The following is a 22722-nucleotide window of genomic DNA, read 5'->3' on the forward strand; positions in this document are numbered from 1 at the left end:
TGATAGCATGTTTAGCATGCAGAAACCACAGCACAAGTTCAAGCCCCGGAACCCCCGCCCCACCCCCAGACTCCCAGCAGCCATCAAAGGTACAGGAATGGGGCTGGAAATGCAGCAGAGGCCAGGGGTGCCGCCCCACGCTTCAGTAGGGTGTGTATGCATGCATCCCTAGCCCAGCTCACTGAAGACCGTCCTCCATTATGTCTGTGCTAAGACATGGGCTAGAGTGATGGAGTCAGTCTTACCCTCTTCCTTCCGGGTTTGAAACCACCTGAGAGGGTGGGAGGTGGAGGTGGGGAGCGGGGCGGACTCTGGGATTAGACGGGGAGAGCCAAGAACCCATTTCAGTAACGATCAAGCAAGGCTGAGCAGTAAGGCTTAATCCGAAAAGGACGGATTTCTCCTCATCATGCTTGAGTTCTGTAAATTCACCCTTGTCGTAGCTGTGCTGAAGCATTGACAGCATTTGTGTGTGTGAGAGAATGTGTGACGGTTACTTGTGCTAGGGGCTAAGAACATGTGTTGCTCTTGCAGAGGACCTGGATCTAGTTCTCAGCACCCATATGCTCACAACATAACTCCATTCTAGGGGATCCAATGCACTCTTCAGACCTTCAAGGCACCAGGTACATGTGGTGCACAGATATACGTGAAGGCAAAATACTATATATAAAAAACAGAATAAATAAATGTTAAAAAAAAAAAAAGTCGTTCTTAAATGTGTGCTGACTACAGGCAGGCAGGATCTGGCCACTCCCCCAATTGGGGGAGGAAAGTCAGGGCAAAACATGGCCAATCAGACATCGCCTGCTCTGACCTGCCCCAGAGGCTTGTGGAAGGAGGTGGTATGCTTCTTGGGTAATTCTTCCTACTTGGAGTGGGGGTGCTGTGGTTCCCTTTGTTTTGTGAACCGAAGGTTTTAGCCTTTGATGGACACCTCGGGCGAGGCTCTGGGGGACAGCACAGCAGTCTGGCATCTGTCCCACCTTCCCTAGCCACACTCTTGCTCAAGTAGAACCTTCCAGAGCTCTGTGAAGAACAGAGTAGATTTTCCCCAGCAGGCTCTCAAGCAGATCAAACTGGGGTCCTGTTTAAATGAACTCAAGGCAGCTCTGAGGTACAGGGTGAAGCGGACGCCCGGCTTTCCAGGCCGGACCTTCCTGCTTTTTCTCATCTCCAGAGAAGCTGTGTGAAGACTGAGAACAGAAGCCTTCCTGTCCTGTTCACCGCTGTATCCCAGCAGGTAGAACGGTGCCCGGCTCACAGTGGGCACCTGAGTGCGCATCAGAGCCGAGTGTGGTGATATATGCCTGTATACCAGCACTCAGCAAGCCGAGGCTCAGGCTCCACAGCTCAGGGCAGCCTGGTCTCTTTTGCTTTGGTTCTCAGCCACAATTCCAGCCCCCCCCCCCCCAACCCTGTTCTACAGTCCTAACCCTGGTACCTGTGAACGTGATTTGGTTTAGAATTCATTTGTCTTTTGCAAATATGTTCAATTGGAAATGAAGTTCCTGAGGTGGGCATCTAGTCCCGCAGAACTTCCGGTGTCCACTAAGAAGGAAGAGGGGCTGGAGAGGAGGTTCAGTGGCTGAGAGGCCCTAGGTTTGACTCTTGGTACCTAACCCAGTGTCTCACAACCGTCTGTAACTCCAGTTCTAGGGGACCTGACCTTCTGTCTTCTGACCTTTGTGGGCACCAAGCACATAGGTGGTATACATACAGGTTAAACCCCCAAACACATAAAATTGTAAAAAATAACTTATTTTTTGAAGAGAGGAGAGGCAAACGCCCCTTGAGGGGAGACAGAGACTGGAGTGATAGAGCCACAAGCCAGTCGCTGGTGATGGCAGCTGCCATTAAGAGCTGGGGTGCCACGGGACAGAGCCTCCAGAAGGAGCCCACTGGCCAAGGCCTTCATTTGGAGCTCCTGGGCTTCAGAACCAGGCCAGGGCCTGTTTCTTGTTTGAGCACCTCAGTTGTGGTTGTTTTGTGACAGCCTTGGGACTGTAGAAGAGGCTTCAGTTGTTTATGCCGTGGTGGCCCCCCTCCTGGGAAGGCAGACTTTCTGGGGAACAGCTTGTTTTTTACTGGGGGACGCCCAGAGCAGGGCTGACGTCCATCTAGCCTCCTTTGCCCTCCTGACCCAGCACAGTGTGGCCATGGCCCCGGAACTTTCTGGTCTCACCTGGTCTCTGACGTTTTGTTTCCTATCTGTTGTTCTGTGCTGGGGCTTGAACACCGGACTTTGTGCATGCTGGTCACACTCTACATTAGTGTCGTCCCTAGCTCTCTGGTTCTGGCTTATTTTCCAAGCCTCATTCCTCCATAAACCTTGTGTTGGTTTATCTTCTAGTTTTTTGTCTTTCTCTTTTTTATTTTCCTGTTTCTATACCCCCTCCCTCTGACTTAGAAGCTTTCCCTAAGACCCCTCTGTACCTGCCCACCATAATGAGTGACAGAGCAGGCGAGGCCAGTGACCATAGCAGGCCTTCCTCTGAACCAGGTGTGACCTGAGACTTGCCTTTTGTCTGAGCAGCTTTGTGAGCCTCAGCAAGTCGCTTTCCTTCTGTGCCTTGGTTGCCTCGTCTGCACGATGGGGATCACAGCGCACGTTCCACTGGGTGGGCATGAGCCCTAACAAGATAGTATGGTAAATGCTGGGAACGGCGCCGTGTGCGTCGTAAGGGTCAGTGAGTGTTAGCTATTACTGTAATTACACACTTACATGTCTGACTCCCCCGCCGAGCGGAGACACTTGAAGACAGTAATTGTGTGTTTTTCTCTCCGCATCTCCAGTGACTTACGAAGACTTGGCACATGGTAGGCTCTAAATAAATGTTTGTTGAATTAATGATGATAATTAATGTAATTGCCTACCGGGAACCCATATTAGGTTTTGACCCTCTGCTGGTGCCACATGGGGTAGGGAGAACATGATCAAGTTATCTGCTGCAGTTAAACAGCATGCACAGCTGCTGCTCCCTGAGTACCCACATCACATGGAGCCACCCGGGACGCAGTGGGTAAGTGAGCACAGCTTGCACCTCTGTGTGCTCTCTGTAGGCAGGCACGACCATCATCTTTGAAGTGCTGATCCAGGGTTACAGTCTGAGCAGCCACTAAGGAAACAGTGGGGGTGCAGAGTGTATGAACATCAGAACACAGTGAATGCAGGATAGGTGTGCACTGTGACTCTAGGATAGGTGTGCACAGTGACTACAGGATAGGTGTGCACACTGACTACAGGGTGGGTGTGCACACTGTGACTACAGGATAGGTGTGAACACTGTCTACAGGATAGGTGTGCACACTGACTACAGGATAGGTGTGCACACAGTCGTCAGTGTGTACACTGTGACTACAGGATAGGTGTGCACACTGTGACTACAGGATAGGTGTGCACAGTGTGACTACAGGATAGGTGTGCACACTGTGACTACAGGATAGGTGTGCACAGTGACTACAGGATAGGTGTGCACACTGTGACTACAGGATAGATGTGCACAGTGACTACAGGATAGGTGGGCACACTGACTACAGGGTAGGTATGCACACTGACTACAGGATAGATGTGCACACTGTGACTACAAGATAGGTGTGCACACTGTGACTACAGGATAGGTGTGCACAGTGTGACTACAGGATAGGTGTGTACACTGTGACTACAGGATAGATGTGCACACTGTGACTACAGGATAGGTGTGCACACTGTGACTACAGGATAGATGTGCACACTGTGACTACAGGATAGGTGTGCACACTGACTACAGGGTAGGTTTGGGGATTTGACTGTGCGGAATCGGTGTGGAGTTTGTGCTCAGTTACTGTTCCAGTTGGTGACCCTTTACCATCCAATTTTGACATTTTTTGTCTTCTTAAAGAAAAAATTTAGCGTGATTGCTCGCTCACATGTTTAGTCCCAGAACATGAGGGCAGAGGCAGGTGGATCTCTGGGTTCAAGGCCAGCCTGGTCTACATAGCGAGTTCCAGGACAGCCAGGGCTGCATAGTGTGACCCTGTCTCACAAACAAACAAAGAGGTTAGTGGACCGTGGACATTAGGTGATGTCAGTTCCGACTTTCCATCATGTGGATCCTGGGGAACTGGACTCAGGTCACTAGGCTTGTGGCAGGTGATTCCTCATTGAGACATCTTTTTTGTTTTTGTTTTTTTTTTTCTTCCCAAATTAGTTTAGAGAGATTCCTAAGCCTGTTAGTAATGAACACTGGGTCTCTAGGCTTTATTGGGTCTGGATTTCATTATCCTTTTTTCCATGTGTGTCTCCCTCAGTAGACACACAACATCTGCTTGTCTTTCTGAGATCAGCCGCCATCAGTAATCATGGTTAGAGCTGTTATTTCATTAGAGGACTATAAAATGATGATACTCTATTTATTAGCTAGAAATTTCTATAAAGACAAACCTCCTTTAGTTTCATTATCCTGGGATACAGTTGTTCTTTAGAAAGGAAAATGGCTAGATATGGTGGCGCTCACCTTTAATCCCAGCACTCTGGAGGCAGAGGCAGGCGGATCTCTGTGAGTTCGAGGGCAGCCTGGTCTACAGAGTGAGTTCCAGGCCAGCCAGGGCTACATAGTGAGACCCTATCCCCAAAAAAATAAAAAAGGAAAATAAATGCGTTTATTTATTTATTACCAGTTTTCACAGTAATGAAGTATTTTTTTCTATCATCTTCCAGGGGTGAGCAATAAAACAAGACACTTTTGGACATTTTAGAAAATAGCAAAAGAATTAACAAAAGAATACTATCATGAACTCCTGAATTTTGTTTGTTGGTTTGGCTTGCCTTGTTTGTTTGTTTTGAGGCGGAATCCGACCACATGCCCAGGCTGTCTCAGGCTTCTCCAGGGCCACAGCCATCGGCATGGGTCAGCACACGCGGCTCTGCCTTTGGACTAGTCTCAACACGTCGGGGCCGTTTCCCCCTGACAAAAGCGGCTTAAGGGAGAAAGCATTTTTCTTTTTGTGGCTCACAGTCTGAGGGTACGGACCGTCGTGGTGGGGAGGCATGGGTGGCAGCAAATGGAGGCAGCTGTCACTTACACCCACAGTCCTAGCGGAGAGGTGGCCGTTGGTGCCCTGCTCACCCCTCCTCTTCACTCAGTGCAGGACCCCAGCGATGGAACGGCGCCTCCCGGATTCAGGGTGGGTTTCTGAGCATCCGTTACACCTTGCTGGAAACACCCTCGTAACACACCCACAGGCTGGTCTCCTACATGATTCTAAAACCCATCCTGTTGATTTCTACCGAGCTCTGCCTCTGGAGTTGTTGAGTTGTGTGTCTGTTGGTGAATGAATAGATTTGAAACTGTTTCGTGTACTTTAAATCCATGTAATTCTTACCCTTATGGGCACGTCCTCCTGTCCTTGTGTGTGTGTGTGGGGGGGGTATTTAAGCCTCCCATAAGCTTCTTTGGGTTATTGGATTTTTTTTTTTAATTAAGATTTATTTATTGTTGGAGAGATGGCTCAGTGGTTAAGAGCACTGGCTGTTCTTCCAGAGCTCCTGAGTTCAATTCCCAGCACCCACAGGGCAGCTCACAACTGGCAATAATTGTAGTCCTGTGGGATCCAATGCCCCTCCTCTAGTTTGTAGATGTACATGCAGACAAAGCACCCTTTTACATGCATACATACATTGAAAAAAAGCCCTTTAATCCCATCATTCTGGAGGCTGAGGCAGGATCAGGAGTTCAAGGCCAGCATGGGGTAGAATAGACTGACTCAAACAAACAACAAATTCTGAGCATAATAGTGGCTAAGGGCCCAAATCCACCCAGAGATCAGCGTGGCAAACAAAATGCCAAGCAACCTGCGTGTGAACTGACTTTTCATTAAAGCCAGGTGTACTAATTCTATGACGATTACCATTTTATGAATGCAGAAACAGGCAGAGGCAGGTGGATCTCTGTGAGTTCGAGGCCGGCCTGGTCTCCAAAGCAGGTTTCAGGGCAGCCAGGGCTGTTACATAGAGAAACCCTGTCTTTTAAGGTTGTCCCAGGTTCTCTTCCCGGAGAGGGAGTGGGCCTGATGCAGGCTGTCCTCACGTCTCCAGGCTCTTTGTTGTTTCTTTATGTGGGGCACGGTGCGCTGGTGCTGTGAGGCAGAAGTGAAGGACAGAAGACAGCTTTTTAGAGTCGCTCCTCTCCCTTCACCGTGTGGGTCCTGGGGATTGGGTCAGGCTTGGCAGCAAGCACCTTTACCCACTGCACCCTCTCGCCGGCCCGTCAGGTGTTCATCCTCTCAGTACCCCAGGCTAGGGCCTGGAAGTTGTGTTGCGTTTTGGATTTCCCATAGGCCTTTTGTCCTGGTAGTGGGCTTGTGAAGTAGAGAGCAAGTGACATCAGTTTGACGTGTGAGAAACGGAAGCCTGAAGAAGATGCCGCCGCCGCGTTCAGTGCTGGGCACCCAGGGTGCAGGACATTCACTTGGTCCGTAAAAACCTTTCGGGAGCTGTGTTGCCCCATGATTCAAGTGAGGCAGTTTCCTTGTGAGAGGGTGGATCTGCATCATTCAGATCGCTGTCGTGTGCTCCTGGGGCCCGGGCCTGGGCTGCCTTTGGGATCTCACAGTTGAGCCCTGACCTGGCCTTTTCTGGAAGGTCAGCTTGTACTACCTTCTTACCCCTGTGGTAGACTTGAACCCAGGACCTTGGACATGCCAGGCCAATGGCTCTATCACTGACCTGTACTCTCAGGCCATTTACTTACTTAGTTCTCTCTTTATTCTTATGTGTGCGGCTGTTTGCCTGCATATATGTTCTGTGCCTGGTACCCGAGGAGGTTTGGTTCCTCTGGAACTGAGTAACAGACAACTAACTGTGAGCCACCATGTGGGTGCTGGGAATCGAACTCAGGTCCTCTGGAAGAGCATCCAGCGCTCTTACCGCTAAACACTCTCTCCATACCCAGGTCCCAGGCCTCTTAAAATTTTAGTTTGAGACAGTCTTGCTAAGTTGACTAGGCTGGGTTCACGCTTGCTGTACAGCCCAAACTGACCTTGAATGTGATCCTCCTGCCTCAGCTTCCCAGGTAACTGATTACAGGCCTGCACCTCCACGCCCAGCCTCTGTGGCTGAGGTCCCAGAGCTGCAGGACCTCCGGGTCAGGGGTTCGGGAAAAATCGCCTTTCTGTCATCTTGCTGCCAGCCTAATGGCTCGGACCATCTTTAGATGTCAGGAAGTGTAGCCACGCGGCACATTTCTAACTTTGAATAATGGATGAGGCCAGGGAAGGCATTGTGTTCTTCCTGGTGAATTATTTACCAGGAGCCTCTAAATTGAGGGCTCTCCATTATAAACGTCCGAATCTTGCACAGGTACGCAGCACCCCCCGCCCCCCGCCCGCCCGTTTTCCACGTAGACAAAGCTGCCACCTTCCCTTCCCTCTGTGCTGTCGCTCCGGGCAGACCCTGGGGCTGGTGGCTGGATCTGATGTCCCCTCCCCTCGGTCACTGTGTGCCCCCTTCATGGAGACCCAGGGCAGATCTGCCAGGGCAGCTAGAGTCAGTTAGGAGACCGCCAGTGTTACAGACACAGGGAGCCCTGTGTGTGCTGAACTACCCTGTCTTGTGTGTCCCTCTGTCCCTCCAGCTGTTGTCCATCCTTGCCTTTGTCCTTCAGTCCACCCGTCTTGTGTCTTCCGGTCCCACTTTCTCTTTGGCTCTTCCTCGGTCTCGTCTCTCTGCCTCCTTTTCCCAGCCCTATGTCTACCAGCTCCTGCCCGTCCCCTCCCCTCCTGTCTTCTGGCTCGGTGTCTGCCTGTCATTCCTGGCTCTGCTGGTCTGTAAGAGGCAATCCTGGAAGAACCGAGGGACACTTAAGTGAAGCCAGATCTTGGGGCCTTCCGGACCTGGCTACAGACTGGCAGAGTAAGCACAGAATAAACCTGAGGTCTTTGTCTTTTTTTTTCCTATTCAAACTGTTACTGCATCAGCGCCCTTTTTTCTTGGGCTGTGTGTGTGTGTGTGTGTGTGTGTGTGTGTGTGTGTGTGTGTGTGTGCGCGCTCGCTCTGCTGCTTTATGATGTTTGCCCCCAGGATAGGCCACCCCAGGCTGAAAGCATCTGGCCCTGAGCTGCATGGTTTGGGTGCTTTTAAAAAGTTACTTTAAGGAGTTGTTTCCGTTCTACAACAGTTGACTTGTTTTTGTTTTTTGTTTTTCTTTTTTGTCTTTTGTTATTGATTTAGGAATTAAAATCCTTACTTTGCCATCTTCAGCCAGAATGCTGAATGACGCTTTATTTATTTATTTATTTTGGTTTCTTGAGACAGGGTTTCTCTGTGTAGCTTTGGAGCCTGTCCTGGAACTCACTCTGTAGACCAGGCTGGCCTCAAACTCACAGCAATCCGCCTGCCTCTGCCTCCTGAGTGCTGGGATTATAGGCGTGCGCCGCCACCACCCGGCTAAATGATGTATTTTTAAAGTGTTGCTTTTGGGAGGGAAAGTGTGTGTGTGTGTGTGTGTGTGTGTGTGTGTGTGTGTGTGTGTGTGTGTGTACACGAGTGTGTTGCTGGGGATCAAATCCAGAAAGCTTTTTTGAAGTAAAGCAGGGAGTGGCAGTGAGGGGCTGGAGAGATGGCCCAGTGGTTGAAGGCACTGCCAGGTCTAGAGGACCTGGGTTGTGTTCCCAGCACTTTCATCAGTGGCTCACAGTGGCCGTAGCTCCAGCTCCGGGAAGTCCGACACCCTCTGCTGGCCTTTATGGGCAGCTGCACACACATGTAGCATACATACACACACGTGTAAATATAAATTTAAAAATAAGAGGGCACCGGATCCCCTGGGACTAGAGTTAAGGATGGTTGTGAGCCTCCATGTGGGTGCCGGGGGAGGGACCTGGGTCCTCTGCAGCAGCAGCTGGGGGCGCTGTTAACCGCTGAGCCTTTGCTTCAGCCCAGCGATGAAGTGTTTGCCTGGCATGCACAAGGCTCAGGGTTTAATCCCCAGCACTGCAAAGGAAACCGAATGAATGAATGAATGAATGAATGAATGAATGATAAAAAAAATCCTGTCATTAGTAATGTGGTTAAGCGTTCCTCATAGGAGCTGGGCGATGGTGTTTTGAGGAGTTGGAAGTATTTGAAGAATGGCCTGACTCGAAACAAACAGCTGGCCCACCAGGCCACAGATGCCCCCTCCATCTAGTGTGGGCGGACAGGACTCTCCCCCTGAGTGGCAGCTGAACCACAGTCATGGCTGCATTTAATGGCGTTACAAGGCTTTGCCCACGTCTCTCGTACATTAGAGTCAACATTTTCCAGCCACGGTGGTAGCAGAAGTCACAGAGTGTTTGGTGCTCGGGCAGAGGCCACACCCAGTCCTGCCCCCAGCACCCAGGAGTCTAACCCGACCCACCAGCACTCCCAGGCGCCCCTGCTTCCCCTCCATCCAGATTCTCCCCTTGGTGCCCAGGTTGTCCAGGTGTCTGAGCTCTTAGATGGGGCAGCCGTTGGTAAGGCGGGGGGTTGACTCTTCTCTGGAGAGGAAGTCGGGGAAGGGACTGTGTGTGACCGGACTCCTGGGCCCGGCCTCTGGAGGACAGCCGAGCTGCCAAGGGGGGCACATGTGTTCGCCATCCCAGCTCTTGTGTCCCCGGCTGTGCGGCAGAGGCAGCTTGCCAGAGACCTTCCACATCATGACATAGCAAAGCGATTTCCTCACATTCCGCTCCCTCGGCTGCTCGGGAAGTGGTTTGCAGAACATTTCTAAGTATAAAAATAGGAGACTGACGCCGCTCTTCTCCCTTTGAAAACCAGCTGAGGTCCAGCCTCTCGGACAACTTTTGGAGCAAGGAGGGTGGAGAACAGAAGAAGCTGGGGGAGGTGTGTGGGGGATGTCCAGGCCCTGAGGATACCCAGACACTTGGGGGAAACAAGGGTTTCTTTGCATGTATGGCGGAAGGTATGTGGTAGAGATTGAATTTCAGGCTGTGGACAGCTGTGCTCAGCCGCTTACTTGTTTAAAAAATCTTTGTTGAGATAGTCTCACTGTGCAGCCCTGATGGTTCTGGAACTCACTTTATAGACCAGGCTGGCCTCCAACTCAGAGATCTTCCTGCCTCTGCCTTCTGAGTGCTGGGATTAAAGGTGTGCGCCACCATGCCAGGCTTAAGATGTGTGTGTGTGTGTGTGTGTGTGTGTGTGTGTGTGTGTGTGTATGTGTGTGTGTGTGATGTGTGATATGTATGAGTTCAGATGCCCACAGAGGCAGAAGAAGGTATGAGATTCCCTGGAGCAGCCTGATGTGAGTGATAGGAACTGAACTTTGGAAGAGCTCTTTAACCACAAGCTACCTCTTCATCCTCTAAAAAAGAACCTTGTCCCCTCTGTCCAAACCCAGCCATGCACTCCTCTTCTGGGAGGGCAGCAGGGTTGATGGAAATGAACGCTGAAAGCAGAGAAGACACCACGCGAGACCACTTCCACAAGTTAAAATACCCATGCACGTGGCTTTTAAGAGCACTTACTGTTCTTACAGAGGACCCGAGTTCGGTTCCAGCACCCGTGTTGATGGCCCCATCACCTCTGATTCCAGCTCCCGGGGATCTGATGCCTTTTTCTGGCCTCCATGAGTGCCTGCGTTCACATGCACAAGCCCATACATGGTTAAAAATAAAATGAAAATTCTTTAAAAAATACATGTAAAACAACTATTGTATTTTAGAATATATCCAAACAAAAGGATTTATATTAAATCCAGCAGAGTGGTTGTGGGGAGGGGTGCTGAAAGGGAATTCGTGAACAAAAAAGGAAATCCTTGCTTGCCTTGGGTGCCATCACGGAAAGAATGTAGCCCTGAGAACCTGATGTGTCCGTTTATGAAGATACCCTAACTCCAGGGTCCTTGTCTATGAAAGTGGGTTGAGGCTCAGTGAACAAAACTCCTGCTGCATGAACAGGAGGACCAGAGTTCAGATCGCCAGAACCTACGTAATTGGAGGATGGGTGTGGCGGCCACCTAAAATCCCAGTTCACAGGAGGCAAGCCGGCTAGCTAGTCCAGGTGAATCAAGAGTTCTTTGTTCAAGTGAGAGGCTCCACCTCAGTATGTAAGGTGTGATTGAGAAAGATGCAGGTTCAACCACATCACACACACACCACATATCATATCACACAACACACATACACCACACACATACACACAGCACACACATTGTATCACACACAACACATATCACACATACACATGACACATCCTATCTCACAACACAAGCACATATCACAACACACACAGCACACATGTAACACATCATACATATACCACACACACACACACACACACACACACACACCACATACACACATCACGTCATGCACCTACAGATGTGTAAATAAATACTGCTGACCAGTGCTGAAAGTTCCTTGGGTCAGAAATAGCACATCATCTTCCCAAGCCTGGCAAGAGACTGGCAGGCTATCATCGAGTAGACCTCTTCCAGGGTGAAGCTGTTTTCTCTGTTCTTCCAATATGGTAACTGCAAGCGACACGTGACTCCAAGTACTTGAAATGTGGCTAGTGGACAGAGTCTGAGGAAGCGAGTTTTCAACCATGTTTCATTCTATTTTTATTATTTTAACACTAGGCGTGTTGTGGGGGGCATGGTTATGTGTGCCATGTCGGTGCCCAAAGGGTTCTGAGAGCTTTGAATCCCCTGGCACTGAAGTTGACGGGTGGTTGTGGGCTGCCTGATGTGGGTGCTGAGAACTGAACCCAGGTCCTCTAGAAGAGCAGCCTGTTCATACCCGCTGAACCATCTCTCCAGCCCACGTGGACTTCATTTCAAATTAAGCTAGATTTAAAGGGCCTCGCGTGGTGTAGATAATCTGTTCAAGGCATCTGTCTTCCAGAAGAGAAACTCAGGCCGGGGAAAATAAAATTGACTGTGATAGAGAAAGGTAGATCTAGAACGTTATTTCAGGGGAGGTGGGCGTTCACCAGATTGTTCTTATCCCATACATCAGTGGTTCTCAACCTATGGGTCGAGACTCCTTTGGGGAGGGGCTCGTTGAATGACCCTTTCACAGGGGAAACACATATTTACATTATGATTCATAAAGGTAGCAAAATTACAGTTATGGAGTAGGAATGAAAATAATGTTATGGTTGGGGGTCACCACAACATGAGGAACTGTATCAAAAGGGTCGCAGCGTTAGGGAGGTTGAGGACCACTGCCATACATGCTCATGGGGTACTCTTCCTAGTGTGCCAGTCACAAGGAGGGTCACAGAAATGCCATCATGTGTACAAAAGTCAGCCCTCCCTGTGGGTGTGGCAATGGCCTCAGCGGCATAGAAAAACAGTCGAGGGTCTTATAGGGAGGCTGAGCCTAGGAGAGGGAGGGTCACAGTGAGATGACAGACCCCCCCTCCCCAGCTGCCTCAGACCTGGTGCACCTGCCATGTAGAGCGTCACCATTAATCCCTCCGAGGCCTGGCCCCACATTTGGCAAGTGAAAGCCAACTGTGCAGCAGGAGGCTGGGCTGGGGAAGCAGCCTGGGGACTGGGGCCTCTGAGTCTGGTGCTCCCCGGCATCCCTGGAACTCGTTCAGAGTTACGTCTTGGAGCCTGGGCAGGGGTGATCAGCTAGGGTTACATTCTAGAAGGACTAGAACCCAGGTCTCCCTAACCCATGCTTCTTCATGATCACACAACTTCACTCTTTAGTTCATTGCTGATTCCTTGGAGACACGCAGAGCTGTTTGATGGTCTCTAAGGGTGGGGCGCGTGTGTCAAGTTCCACCCTCCCTGTAGAAGACGGTGACACACCTGTGGTGTGGCCACATGCTGTGGAGTATGTACACACCGCAACTCTCTGCTCGGATCCACGCGGTGCTCGACACACAGCCTCCTGGAAGTGGACCAGAAGTTCTGAGACCTAGGGAGAGAACTGGTCCCCTAGGTTGGTTCTTCCTCGGCCCCTGCTGATGGTGTTCGGTTATCTCACCCCGATGAGGGAGCCTGTCCAGGTACAGGGGCAAACGCAGTCTGGTTCTGTTCCCTCCTGCTCTGCTCAAGTATGGATGGAGCATTGGGGACGAGAGGACTCCAGTTAGTGACCCATCCGTAGGTCTTTCGTAGACCCTGGGAATACAGAGAGGTGTGGATCTACCACTTGGTGGGGTTTGAAGTTAGCTGTGGACCGATTCCGATGACTGACGCTGTGCTCTGTGCCTATCCTCAGACTCACTGGTGCTGAAACTATGTGTAGTGCCCTTAGAGTAGGTGGCAAAGGATATTTCAACTCCCAGCCATAAATAACTACCTGGGTGAGCCGGGAGATGCCTGGGCTTGCTGTTTATCTCTGTGATGTATTCCCACAGTGATGGAGACGGATTCCTCAAAAGTTAACCGGTGGGGCCTGGAGAGAGGGCTCCGCGGTTAAATGCTCTGGTTGCTTTTCCGAAGGACCTGGGTTTGATCCCCAACACCCTGGTAAACTCAGTGTGGTGGTACATGCCTATAATCCTAGCAGGCAAGAGAATTGGAAGTTCAAAGTCATCCTCAGCTGTAAAGCAGGCCACCCTAGGCTGCACGAAGCCCAGTCTCAAGGAGGAGGGAAAAGGGAGCCCAGAGAGGTGGCTGAGCAGCTAAGAGTGCTTGCTGCTCTTGCAGAGGACCTGGGTTCGGGTCCCAGGACCCACATGCCTCAGAACCATGTATAACTCCAGGTCCAGGGGATCTGATGCCCTCTGCTGGCCTCCAAGGGCACCTGCACACATGTGGCAAAACTCAAGCACAGTTTAAAGAGAAAGAGATGAGAAGCAGAAGTTTCCACTTGGAGAGTCTGATGTTGGGGACTGTCTTCTTGTGGGACAGGAGCCTGGCTGGCTCCCTTACCTGGAGCATTTGTACTTCTCAAGTTGAAGGCTGCTTGTCCTGGCCTGTGCCCGAGTGTTGTTGCTCCAGAGAGGGCATGGAAACTTGGCACACCGTCCCTCATTTCTGTTGATATCTGCTCCAACAGGATCCACTGTGGTCTGGGTTCCAGGGGCCACCTGGAGTTGAGTTCCCCCAAGGGCCCTGGAGCCAGCAGCTTAGTCCTGAGCTCTGGTGTGTAAGCGCTAAGCCATGTATGTGTGACTGAGTGGTGGACCCTGGGTAGAGGAGGGCCACACACACTCTCAGGAACACCTACTGCCATGTAAAATGCCCTTGGCTTCCTGGAGCTGCTCCTGAATGCTTGCGCTGCCGGGACGTAACTCAGTAACCAGGGTCATGGCGGCTTCGCCTGGTCTTGAGACACCCGTTCAAAGAGTGGGGTTTTATTTAATAAGAGGGAGAAGAGGGAATTAAAATTATTTGGTCACATGCAGGGTCTGAAGCCTGTACAGGTGCTGGAGGCGTTTTTTTCCCCATAGGTCAAAGGATTAAGCCCTGGCAGTTGAAGTGGATACCTGAGTGACTTAGCCGACATTACCTAGAACTGGAATGCTTCGTTGGAGCGTCTGTTGCTTGGCAGTGTGTGGAACCACATAGGTGTAGTCTCAGTACTTGGAAGGCAGAGGCAGGAGGATCTCAAATTCAAGGTTGGCTTGAAATGCATGGAAAGACTCTGTCTAAAAAAACCAAGAACTAAGGGCAGGTGTGGTGATACCTAGTTTAGTCCCAGTACTCAGGAGGTTGAGGCAGACAGATCTCTCTGAGCTCGAGATCAGTCTGATCTACATACAGCAAGATCCAGACCAGTCAAGGCTACACAGCGACACCCTGTTTCAAAGTGCTCTCGTATACACTACACACACACACACACACACACACACACACACACACACACACCTCTCTATGGTTAGGAGTGTAATTCCATGATAGAACATTTGCCTGGCATGCTCAAGGCCCTGGGTTTGAACCCCAGTACCACAAAACAAAATCCCCAAACTAAACTTACTGCTGCCCCCTGATCCATGAAGTGAGTGTGTCAGCACATGCCTGAGTACACACCATGCACACAGACTAGCTTGGAGCTCAGAGAGCAACTTGGGGGTACGAGGTGTGGCTGGGTGCCAGGCAGAGAGCTGGTGTGGAGTTTGGCCTTTCCCTGAGAGGTCGGGACTAATGTACGGCTTGGAAAATGCCCTTAAGAGGTATTCACGGCCGTTCTGCCTGCATGTTGTTGCCAAGGAGCTTCTTGGGGGCTTGTGCCGATGGGCAAAGTCCTACCTGGACAGTGTTGCCTTTTGGATGTTCCATGGTGTGTGTGGACAGTATAGATGAGTCTACGTAGGCCTCGTACAGCCCGGATGGCAGCCTGGCGTCTTTGCTGTGTGGTAAGGGAAAGGGTGCGGGGCGCTACACAAATTGTAACAGGACAGGGCCGTGTTGTGTCAGGGAGGCTGCCTGCCGTCACACAGCTCCACCGAGAGGACCAGCGAGTCACCAGAGAAGACTTTTCCCAGACCACAGAACTGAGGGCATCCTCAGGTCGGAGGTAGGGACCAGGTGGACCACCTTGGTCTCTGAAAGCCTCCTCTGTCTTTGCTGTATCACTTTTGGTTTTTTTGAGACAGGGTTTCTCTGTGTAGCCCTGGCTGTCCTGGAACTCACTCTGTAGACCAGGCTGGCCTTGAACTCACAGAGGTCCTCCCGCCTCGGTCTTCTGAGTGCTGGGATGAAAGGTGTTTGCCACCGCTGCCTGGCCATATCCCACTTCCTCCCTTCTGCGTAACAGAGATTTCAAGGGGTCCTGGGGCCTGGCATAGCTGCCAGGGCCTCTCTGGTTCCTTAAAACATCCATGAAGCAGTGTCCACCACAGGCCATGCAGGCTGACAGCCTGGGCACATTCCCATCGCCTTCTGAGTAAACGTGGGGGCCACTGAGCAGGGCCTCAGAGAAGCCCAGAGGCTCCTTTCTGCTGTTTTTTGAAACATTAAAGTCTGTGCAGCCAAGCACTAACCAGGCCCTGCTGTGAGCTGACGTCAGGACGGAGGCCCCTGGGAGGCCTGACTTTGATGTTTCCCAGGCCATGTCATAGGGGTGTGGGATGGGGGCACTCTGAGTGGCAGTCTGGGAATGCAGCATCTCTGGTCACAGCTCTGGAGCAGCTTAGCTCTGGCCCCGGGAGAGGATGTGGAGAGCGAGGTAGGGGTGACTTCGCTGGTGTCCCTCTGAGTTACACAGAGTCCTCTCAGATTTCTGCGGCAGGTGGTCTGTGGTTCCTGCACCCCCAGGGCCTGTTCCCTCATCGCGCCCACCATCTGGTTATCCTCTGCTCCATGGTGGTGATTTGTCCTCTGTCCAGGCTTTGGGTATATCCCTGGGCCGTGGCATGAGGAGTTTTTTCATAATGTTCTGAGGATTTGAGTCCTTGAGCAGGAAGAGAGTTCATGGGATTAACAGTAGCTGCCTTTTACAAAGGCGAACTCTGGCCAAGGCACTTCACACATACAGCTGCCTTGTGGCTCACAACACCCTCTTGTGTGGCTCACAAGGAGCAGGACAGGATCTGAGTCTGGTCTGTCTGAATCTGGACGGACACACACATAATTAAAAAGAAAATAAGCTTTTAAGTAAGGGGGGGAAAACCAATCCTCACACAATCAGGCTGCCCTACCCCCTAAAAAGAAAAGAAAAATCTCATGGGTTTAGCCAATAAGATGGTTAAAATGATTAAAGGCAGTTGTCATCAAGTGTGATAAATGACCTGAGTTCAATTCCTGGAACCCATATGGTGGGAGGAGAGACCTGACTCTAAGGAATTGTCCTTAGATCTCCATATACAAGCACTCTGCCCATACAAACAAGTAAATAAAACCATCTCAAGGCTGAGGAGATGGCTCTCAGTATCGCGCTTGGCACCCAAGCATGAAGGCCTGAGTTCCATCCCTAGAGCCCACGTAAGAATCCAGGTGTGGCGGCTTGGAATCCTAGTTCCAGAGAGCCGTAAGACAGGAGACTCCCTGAGGCTCACTGGCCAGACAACCTGACCTACTTATAAGTTTCAGATCAGTGAGACCTCATCCCAGAGAACAAAGATGGCGAACTCCCGCAGATGGTACCTGAGGTGACCTCTGGCCTCTTCATACATGTGCACATGTACACGCACACACAGACACAGTTTGTTGTTTGTTTTAAGACCCCTGATGTTTTAAGCAAGTCTGCATCTTGTGTCGGGCTGCATTCTGAACAACAAGCTGGATACCCTGGCTACCACAAAGGCAGGCGTTGTCTGCGCTCTTAGGTGAACATCCTGGAGTTACAGGTTGAGCGTCCTGGGATGTTGGTGAATTGTATTTACAGAGAGCCACTGGAGTGGAGCTGAATCTGCCTCACAGGGGGTGGTTGGCAAGTGTTCCTGATGCCAGGCTGTCCTAGACACGAATTGTCTCCAGGTCAACCAGTGTTCTTTGAGTGTCTTTGTGAGCCTGGTATCGTCTGTGGGAGGTATGTCTGCCACACTACCTGACTGTGGAGAAACTGACTCTCCCTTAGAGGATCAGATATTTCCGGGGCAGGGCTGGGAAGAGCATGGGATGAGGTTGGCTTCTTTGGGTTATGGGCTTGGCTTTGAACATGTGAGCTATCTGATCTTTAGCTCAGCCTTCATATTTCTGGGCCTGAGTTTACTGTTCTGTATGACAAAGGGGTTGTATCATGATGCCTAGCAGGGCAAGACCACACCCCTGTGGAGTATTTAGAAGTGTGTAGGGGAGTGTCTGGGTTGGCATGGTAACCAGGGGTGCTCAGCAGCGCCTGGAGGTGTATTTGTTAACGGGCACAGTGGGTGGGATCACCCTGCTTGGTAGAGAATTGTCTTCCCCAGAGAACCAACAGGAACAAGGCTGCTTTGGCACACTTTCCGGCTCCCTGAGTGTTTTGTGTCAGGAGATGTAGGCCTTTGGGGAGGTTGGGAGATGGACTGGTACCAGAGTAGCCCCTCGTCTGGACTGTTGGATCCTAGGACCTATCTCGACATTGACTCTATGAGAAGACAGAGTCTCATGCCTGGAAGGACCAAGCCTCACCTCCTGGGTCCTGAAAGAGTGCTCGCTAGGCTGTGATTAATCCCCAGTGACTTGGAAAGGGACCCTGTTAGTGTCTCCCTTCCCTTACATGGCCCTGAGCCTGCTTCTTCCCAGTGGCTGGGAACATTTCTTCCATGGTCAAGCCCAGTGGCTCCAGGACTCTGCAAGTTACCCACATGGGCAGGAACAAAGCCCAGCATGTTCCTCCTGACGCTGCCCTAACCAAGCCAGCCACATGTCCGGCCCTGCCCTCCAGCTCTCCCGCCCTCCAGCGCTCCCGCCCATCTGCTCAGCACAGGTGTTTTGATCTCCTTTGTCTCTCTGGCCTTGCTTCTGCCTTTGGTTGTGGGGCCCCTCCTTGTTCATGGTTGTTCCCTTAGTGGTGACCAAAGCTGAGTGGCCACGGTGCACGAAGGTGAGTGGCTTTACGTAGAAATCTGTGGCTTTGACTGCGGCCGGATTCTTAGAGACAGAGCAGAGGCCGTTAGAACAGCCATCGCGCGTCTTGGCCATAGCTTGTCTGTCTAGAGGAGTGTGGCTTCTCCAGTCAAAGGACGGTGTCTCCCACCTCACTGCCTTAGGATCTGGGGCTGCAGAGCATCTGTGGGTAGCCTCTAAAGCTTTCCTGACCACCTCTGTTGCTGGCACTCTCGGGTGTTTCAGGCAGAGTTCCTGTCTTTCCATGATGTTCCTTAGGTCAAGGTTGAACTTTGTTCTGGGCCTTGATTCTGGGGTAGGTAAGGGAGGGTTGGGTTGCTTGTGATATCCCCTGTTCCCCAGCCTAGCATCAAGATCTAGGATCTGGTCCTGTAGGCCAGGGGTCCTTCTCTCTGGGAAGCCTGATGCAGCCAGCCCCCACCCAGACCTCGAGGTGCCCTTCCTCATCTGCACGCTACAGGCACCAACTGCGCACACCATCTGCTTAGCATTTACATGACCATAGTCATGTCCTGTGTGTGTGTTCTGTGTATCCTCAGAACCCAAGGCCCCTTGAGCAGAGCGTGGCTTGTCTCTGGGTTCCGCAGAGCGTCCAGTACAATTCGTGCTCCTCCGTGGATTTCCGCAACTCTAGCTTGTCCTTCATCCCTGTGTTTACTGGCCAGCTGTGTCCATGGCCCCTTCCCTGGGTCAGGATGGAGACGTCGGCTCCTGACCCTGCCTCTCCCACATCTATATCTGCAGGTACCCAGGCCGCGATCGTCTTCATCAAGGAGCCGTCTTCCCAGGATGCACTGCAAGGGCGCCGGGCGCTGCTCCGCTGTGAAGTTGAAGCCCCGGGCCCAGTGCAGGTGACCTGGCTGCTCAATGGAGTGCCTGTCCGGGACACCGAGCGACGTTTTGCCCAGGGCAGCAGCCTGAGCTTTGCGGCTGTGGACCGACTCCAGGATTCTGGCGCCTTCCAGTGTGTGGCTCGGGATAATGTCACAGGAGAAGAAGCCCGCAGTACCAATGCCTCCTTCAATATCAAATGTGAGAGCCTGTTTGGAGGGAGGAGGGTACTGTACCTGGTGCATCTGTCAGACTCAGCAACTGAGTCCTGGGAGCCTTCTGCCTCAGTTTCTCCTACTGCCAGTTGAATGGGGCAGGTAGAGTTCAGTTGTACTGCTTGTGTGGATAAGAGGGACTTGGTAGTCTCTTCCCTCCCGCCCTTCTCCCCCACCCTCACTTTTCTTCCATCTTTCCATCTTCTGTTTCTCTACCTTGTCCCCTCCCCTCCCCTCCCCTCCCCTCCCCCCATCCTTCCAGCTCCCCCCTTCCCCTTTCTTTGCTGAGTTTTGGACCCAGGATCCCATACATGCTGAGCACACACTATGACCACAGACAGAAATCTCTCATTTTTCCCAGCCTCCCCCCACCACTTCAAGTCTCTGGCCCATTTCTTTGCCAGAGACTTCCATGGACGTCCTTGGCATGCATTAACTTTGACGTGCCGGGGCGGGCCTGTGCTCAGTCTGCACCATGGTCTCAGCCGTAGTGTCCCAGGACTTACCTGTGTGTGGCTCCAGGGCCTGCGGGCCCCACGATGCCCTCCTTCCCCTCCACGTCCCCCTCTGCTCTGCTCTCACCACAACTGTGGCCTCTGCTCCAGGGATCGAGGCAGGTCCTGTGGTCCTCAAGCACCCGGCCTCAGAAGCGGAGATCCAGCCGCAGACTCCGGTCACGCTCCGTTGTCACATTGACGGGCACCCTCGGTAAGGAGCCGAGGAGGGTGGGATGGAGTCGGTAGCCATGGCACGGAAGTCCCAGAGTCTGTGCATACGTCCTTGGCTTTATGCTGTAACCACTGCCTCCAGCCCTCGGTGCTCCTTACCCCTCCCCAAGTGCTCCCACCAGCCTCTAGTGTCCGGAGGAGGGTGGACACTGCATGGGATGACCCCGGATTCTGGGAACCGACAGATCTGGAATCTCTCTGCTTCTGTCCCTGAACTAATGTTCACGCAAACGACTCCCTCCCGGGCTCCCAATCCTCCACCTGTGAACTGCCCATTTAGACCTTCTGACTCTGGGTCCTCTTTTCCCTGCTATGACCCCCCCCCCTCCCATGCACAGGCCCACCTACCAGTGGTTCCGAGATGGGACCCCCCTCTCAGATGATCAGAGCACCCACACAGTCAGCAGCAAGGAGAGGAACCTGACCCTGCGTCCGGCCAGTCCCGAACACAATGGCCTCTACTCCTGCTGTGCCCACAATGCCTTTGGCCAGGCCTGTAGCAGCCAGAACTTCACCTTGAGCATTGCCGGTGAGCCTGTCGTGGGGGCAAAAGAGGGGAGACAGAGCAGGGAGGGCGGGCAGGAACGGGGCTCACCGCCCTGCCTGCTCACCCCCTTCACACTTCCCCGGCCACAGACGAAAGCTTTGCCAGGGTGGTGCTGGCGCCCCAGGATGTTGTCGTAGCACGGAATGAGGAGGCCATGTTCCACTGCCAGTTCTCAGCCCAGCCACCCCCCAGCCTGCAGTGGGTCTTCGAGGAGGATGAGACTCCCATCACTAACCGCAGCCGGTAAGACGACGTCTGTGGGTGCTTTAGCAACCCACAGATGTGTGTGTGACTCGGTTCAAGTCCCCGTTAGACCTGTCCGTCCTGAACGTGTATTTCTTCAGGCCTCCAGCAGATGGCAGTAGAAGGTCCTGGTGTTGCCTCGCGTGACTCCCACACACAGTCATGACCTAGCCATGTGCTTGATTCCCCTCTGCCCTTGCCCACGTGGGCCGTCTGTGATGGAGAGTAGAGACTCGGGGATAAGAAGTACACAGGTGTTGCCAGAGAGGCCAGAGCTGGCCCACTGTGCTGCAGACGCCAGGCCTGTGCCTGCGGTCTCCCATCCCTTATGACGCTGCTTGGCTCCTCGTGGTGTTCAGTGACTTGGAGAGCCATGTCATTATCCAGCAGGCTGGGTTTTTTTTTTGTTTTTGTTTGTTTTTTGTTTTTCGAGACAGGGTTTCTCTGCGTAGCTTTGCGCTTTTCCTGGGACTCACTTGGTAGCCCAGCCTGGCCTCGAACTCGCAGAGATCCGCCTGGCTCTGCCTCCCGAGTGCTGGGACTAAAGGTGTGCGCCACCACCGCCCGGCTTCAGCAGGCTGTTTGAGAAGAAATTGGAATAAAGTTAGGACCAGAGTGTTAATAATAGTTATGAAAGTTCAGAATACGGGGCACTGTCGTCGAAGTCTACATAGACAGATCCAAGGTGGTACTGACACCCACCATACACACATTTCAGGAGGAAGCAAATGTCTCTGAGCTTCGGGGAGGGTTTGCCCCTCTACCGGGATGCTTGTCCAGACTATAGGAGAGGAAAGAATGCCTTCGTGGTACTGGACATAACGGTGGTCACTGAGGACGTCATCAGGCCATCTCATTTTCTGGGAGGCTCCTGTCCTTGAAGCTGGGGTGCCCTGACTTGCCTCACTTACTATACTTTGCCTTACACTCCTTCCCTAAAATTAAGTTCCTTGCAGTTGGAAAATACCTGCAAACTGACTGTGACACTTGTGCTAGTCATCCCAGTATTTAAGGGGTTGAGGCAGGAGGATGAAAAATTGGAGGTCAGGGGCTGAGGAGGTGGCTTCGTGAGCTTCGTGAGTAAAGTGATGCTGAGCAAGCGTGAAGATGTGCTTTCAGATCCCCAGCACCTGTGTAGAACACTTGGCGTGGCAGTGTGCATGTGACCCTGAGGGCGGAGACAGGTGGGCCTGGGCTTGCTGGCCAGAGTCTTGCTGAAATGCTAAGCTCCAGATAGAGTGAGGGAGCCTCTCTCCTAGAGCAGGTAGCACGTGACGTCAACCTCTGGTCTGCACGTGTGCACACATAGGTGAGCACATCTGCATGTACGCGCGCGCGCGCGCGCGCACACACACACACACACACACACACACACACACACACACACAGAGTTTGAGGCCACTTTGGGTAAGGTCAAGGCCAGCCTGAGTGATATAGTAAGTTTGAAGCCAGCCTAGAGAGATAGCCCAGTGGTTAAGAGCACTGGCTGCTCTTCCAGAGGATCCAGGTTTCATTCTCAGCTCACGGCCACCCGTGACTCCAGTTCCAGGGGATCTGATGCATTCTGTAAGCACCAGGCATGCATGTGGTGCACAGAGATCCATGTAGGCAAAACACCGGTACACATAAAAAGGATAAAAGAAGAGCTGGGTTGTGGTGGCGCACACCTTTAGTCTCAGCACTCAGGAGGCAGAGACAGGCGGATCTCTGTGAGTTCGAGGCCAGCCTAGTCTACAGAG

At 52.1% G+C, this 22722-nt stretch overlaps 1 protein-coding gene across 2 annotated transcripts in view; it reads left to right on the plus strand.

Annotated features, from left to right (window-relative positions):
- Ptk7 (protein tyrosine kinase 7 (inactive)) overlaps nt 1–22722 on the plus strand; it is a 63459-nt gene that overhangs the window by 20403 nt on the left and 20334 nt on the right. For both annotated transcript variants that reach the window (XM_028887221.2, XM_037199583.1), the window contains exons 2-5: nt 19164–19451; nt 20071–20173; nt 20532–20722; nt 20830–20983. In XM_028887221.2, the coding sequence (XP_028743054.1) occupies nt 19164–19451; nt 20071–20173; nt 20532–20722; nt 20830–20983 (736 nt within the window). The remainder of the gene's footprint in view (nt 1–19163; nt 19452–20070; nt 20174–20531; nt 20723–20829; nt 20984–22722) is intronic.

This window comes from Peromyscus leucopus, chromosome 16_21, assembly GCF_004664715.2.
Source record: "Peromyscus leucopus breed LL Stock chromosome 16_21, UCI_PerLeu_2.1, whole genome shotgun sequence".
Lineage (NCBI taxonomy): Eukaryota > Metazoa > Chordata > Mammalia > Rodentia > Cricetidae > Peromyscus > Peromyscus leucopus.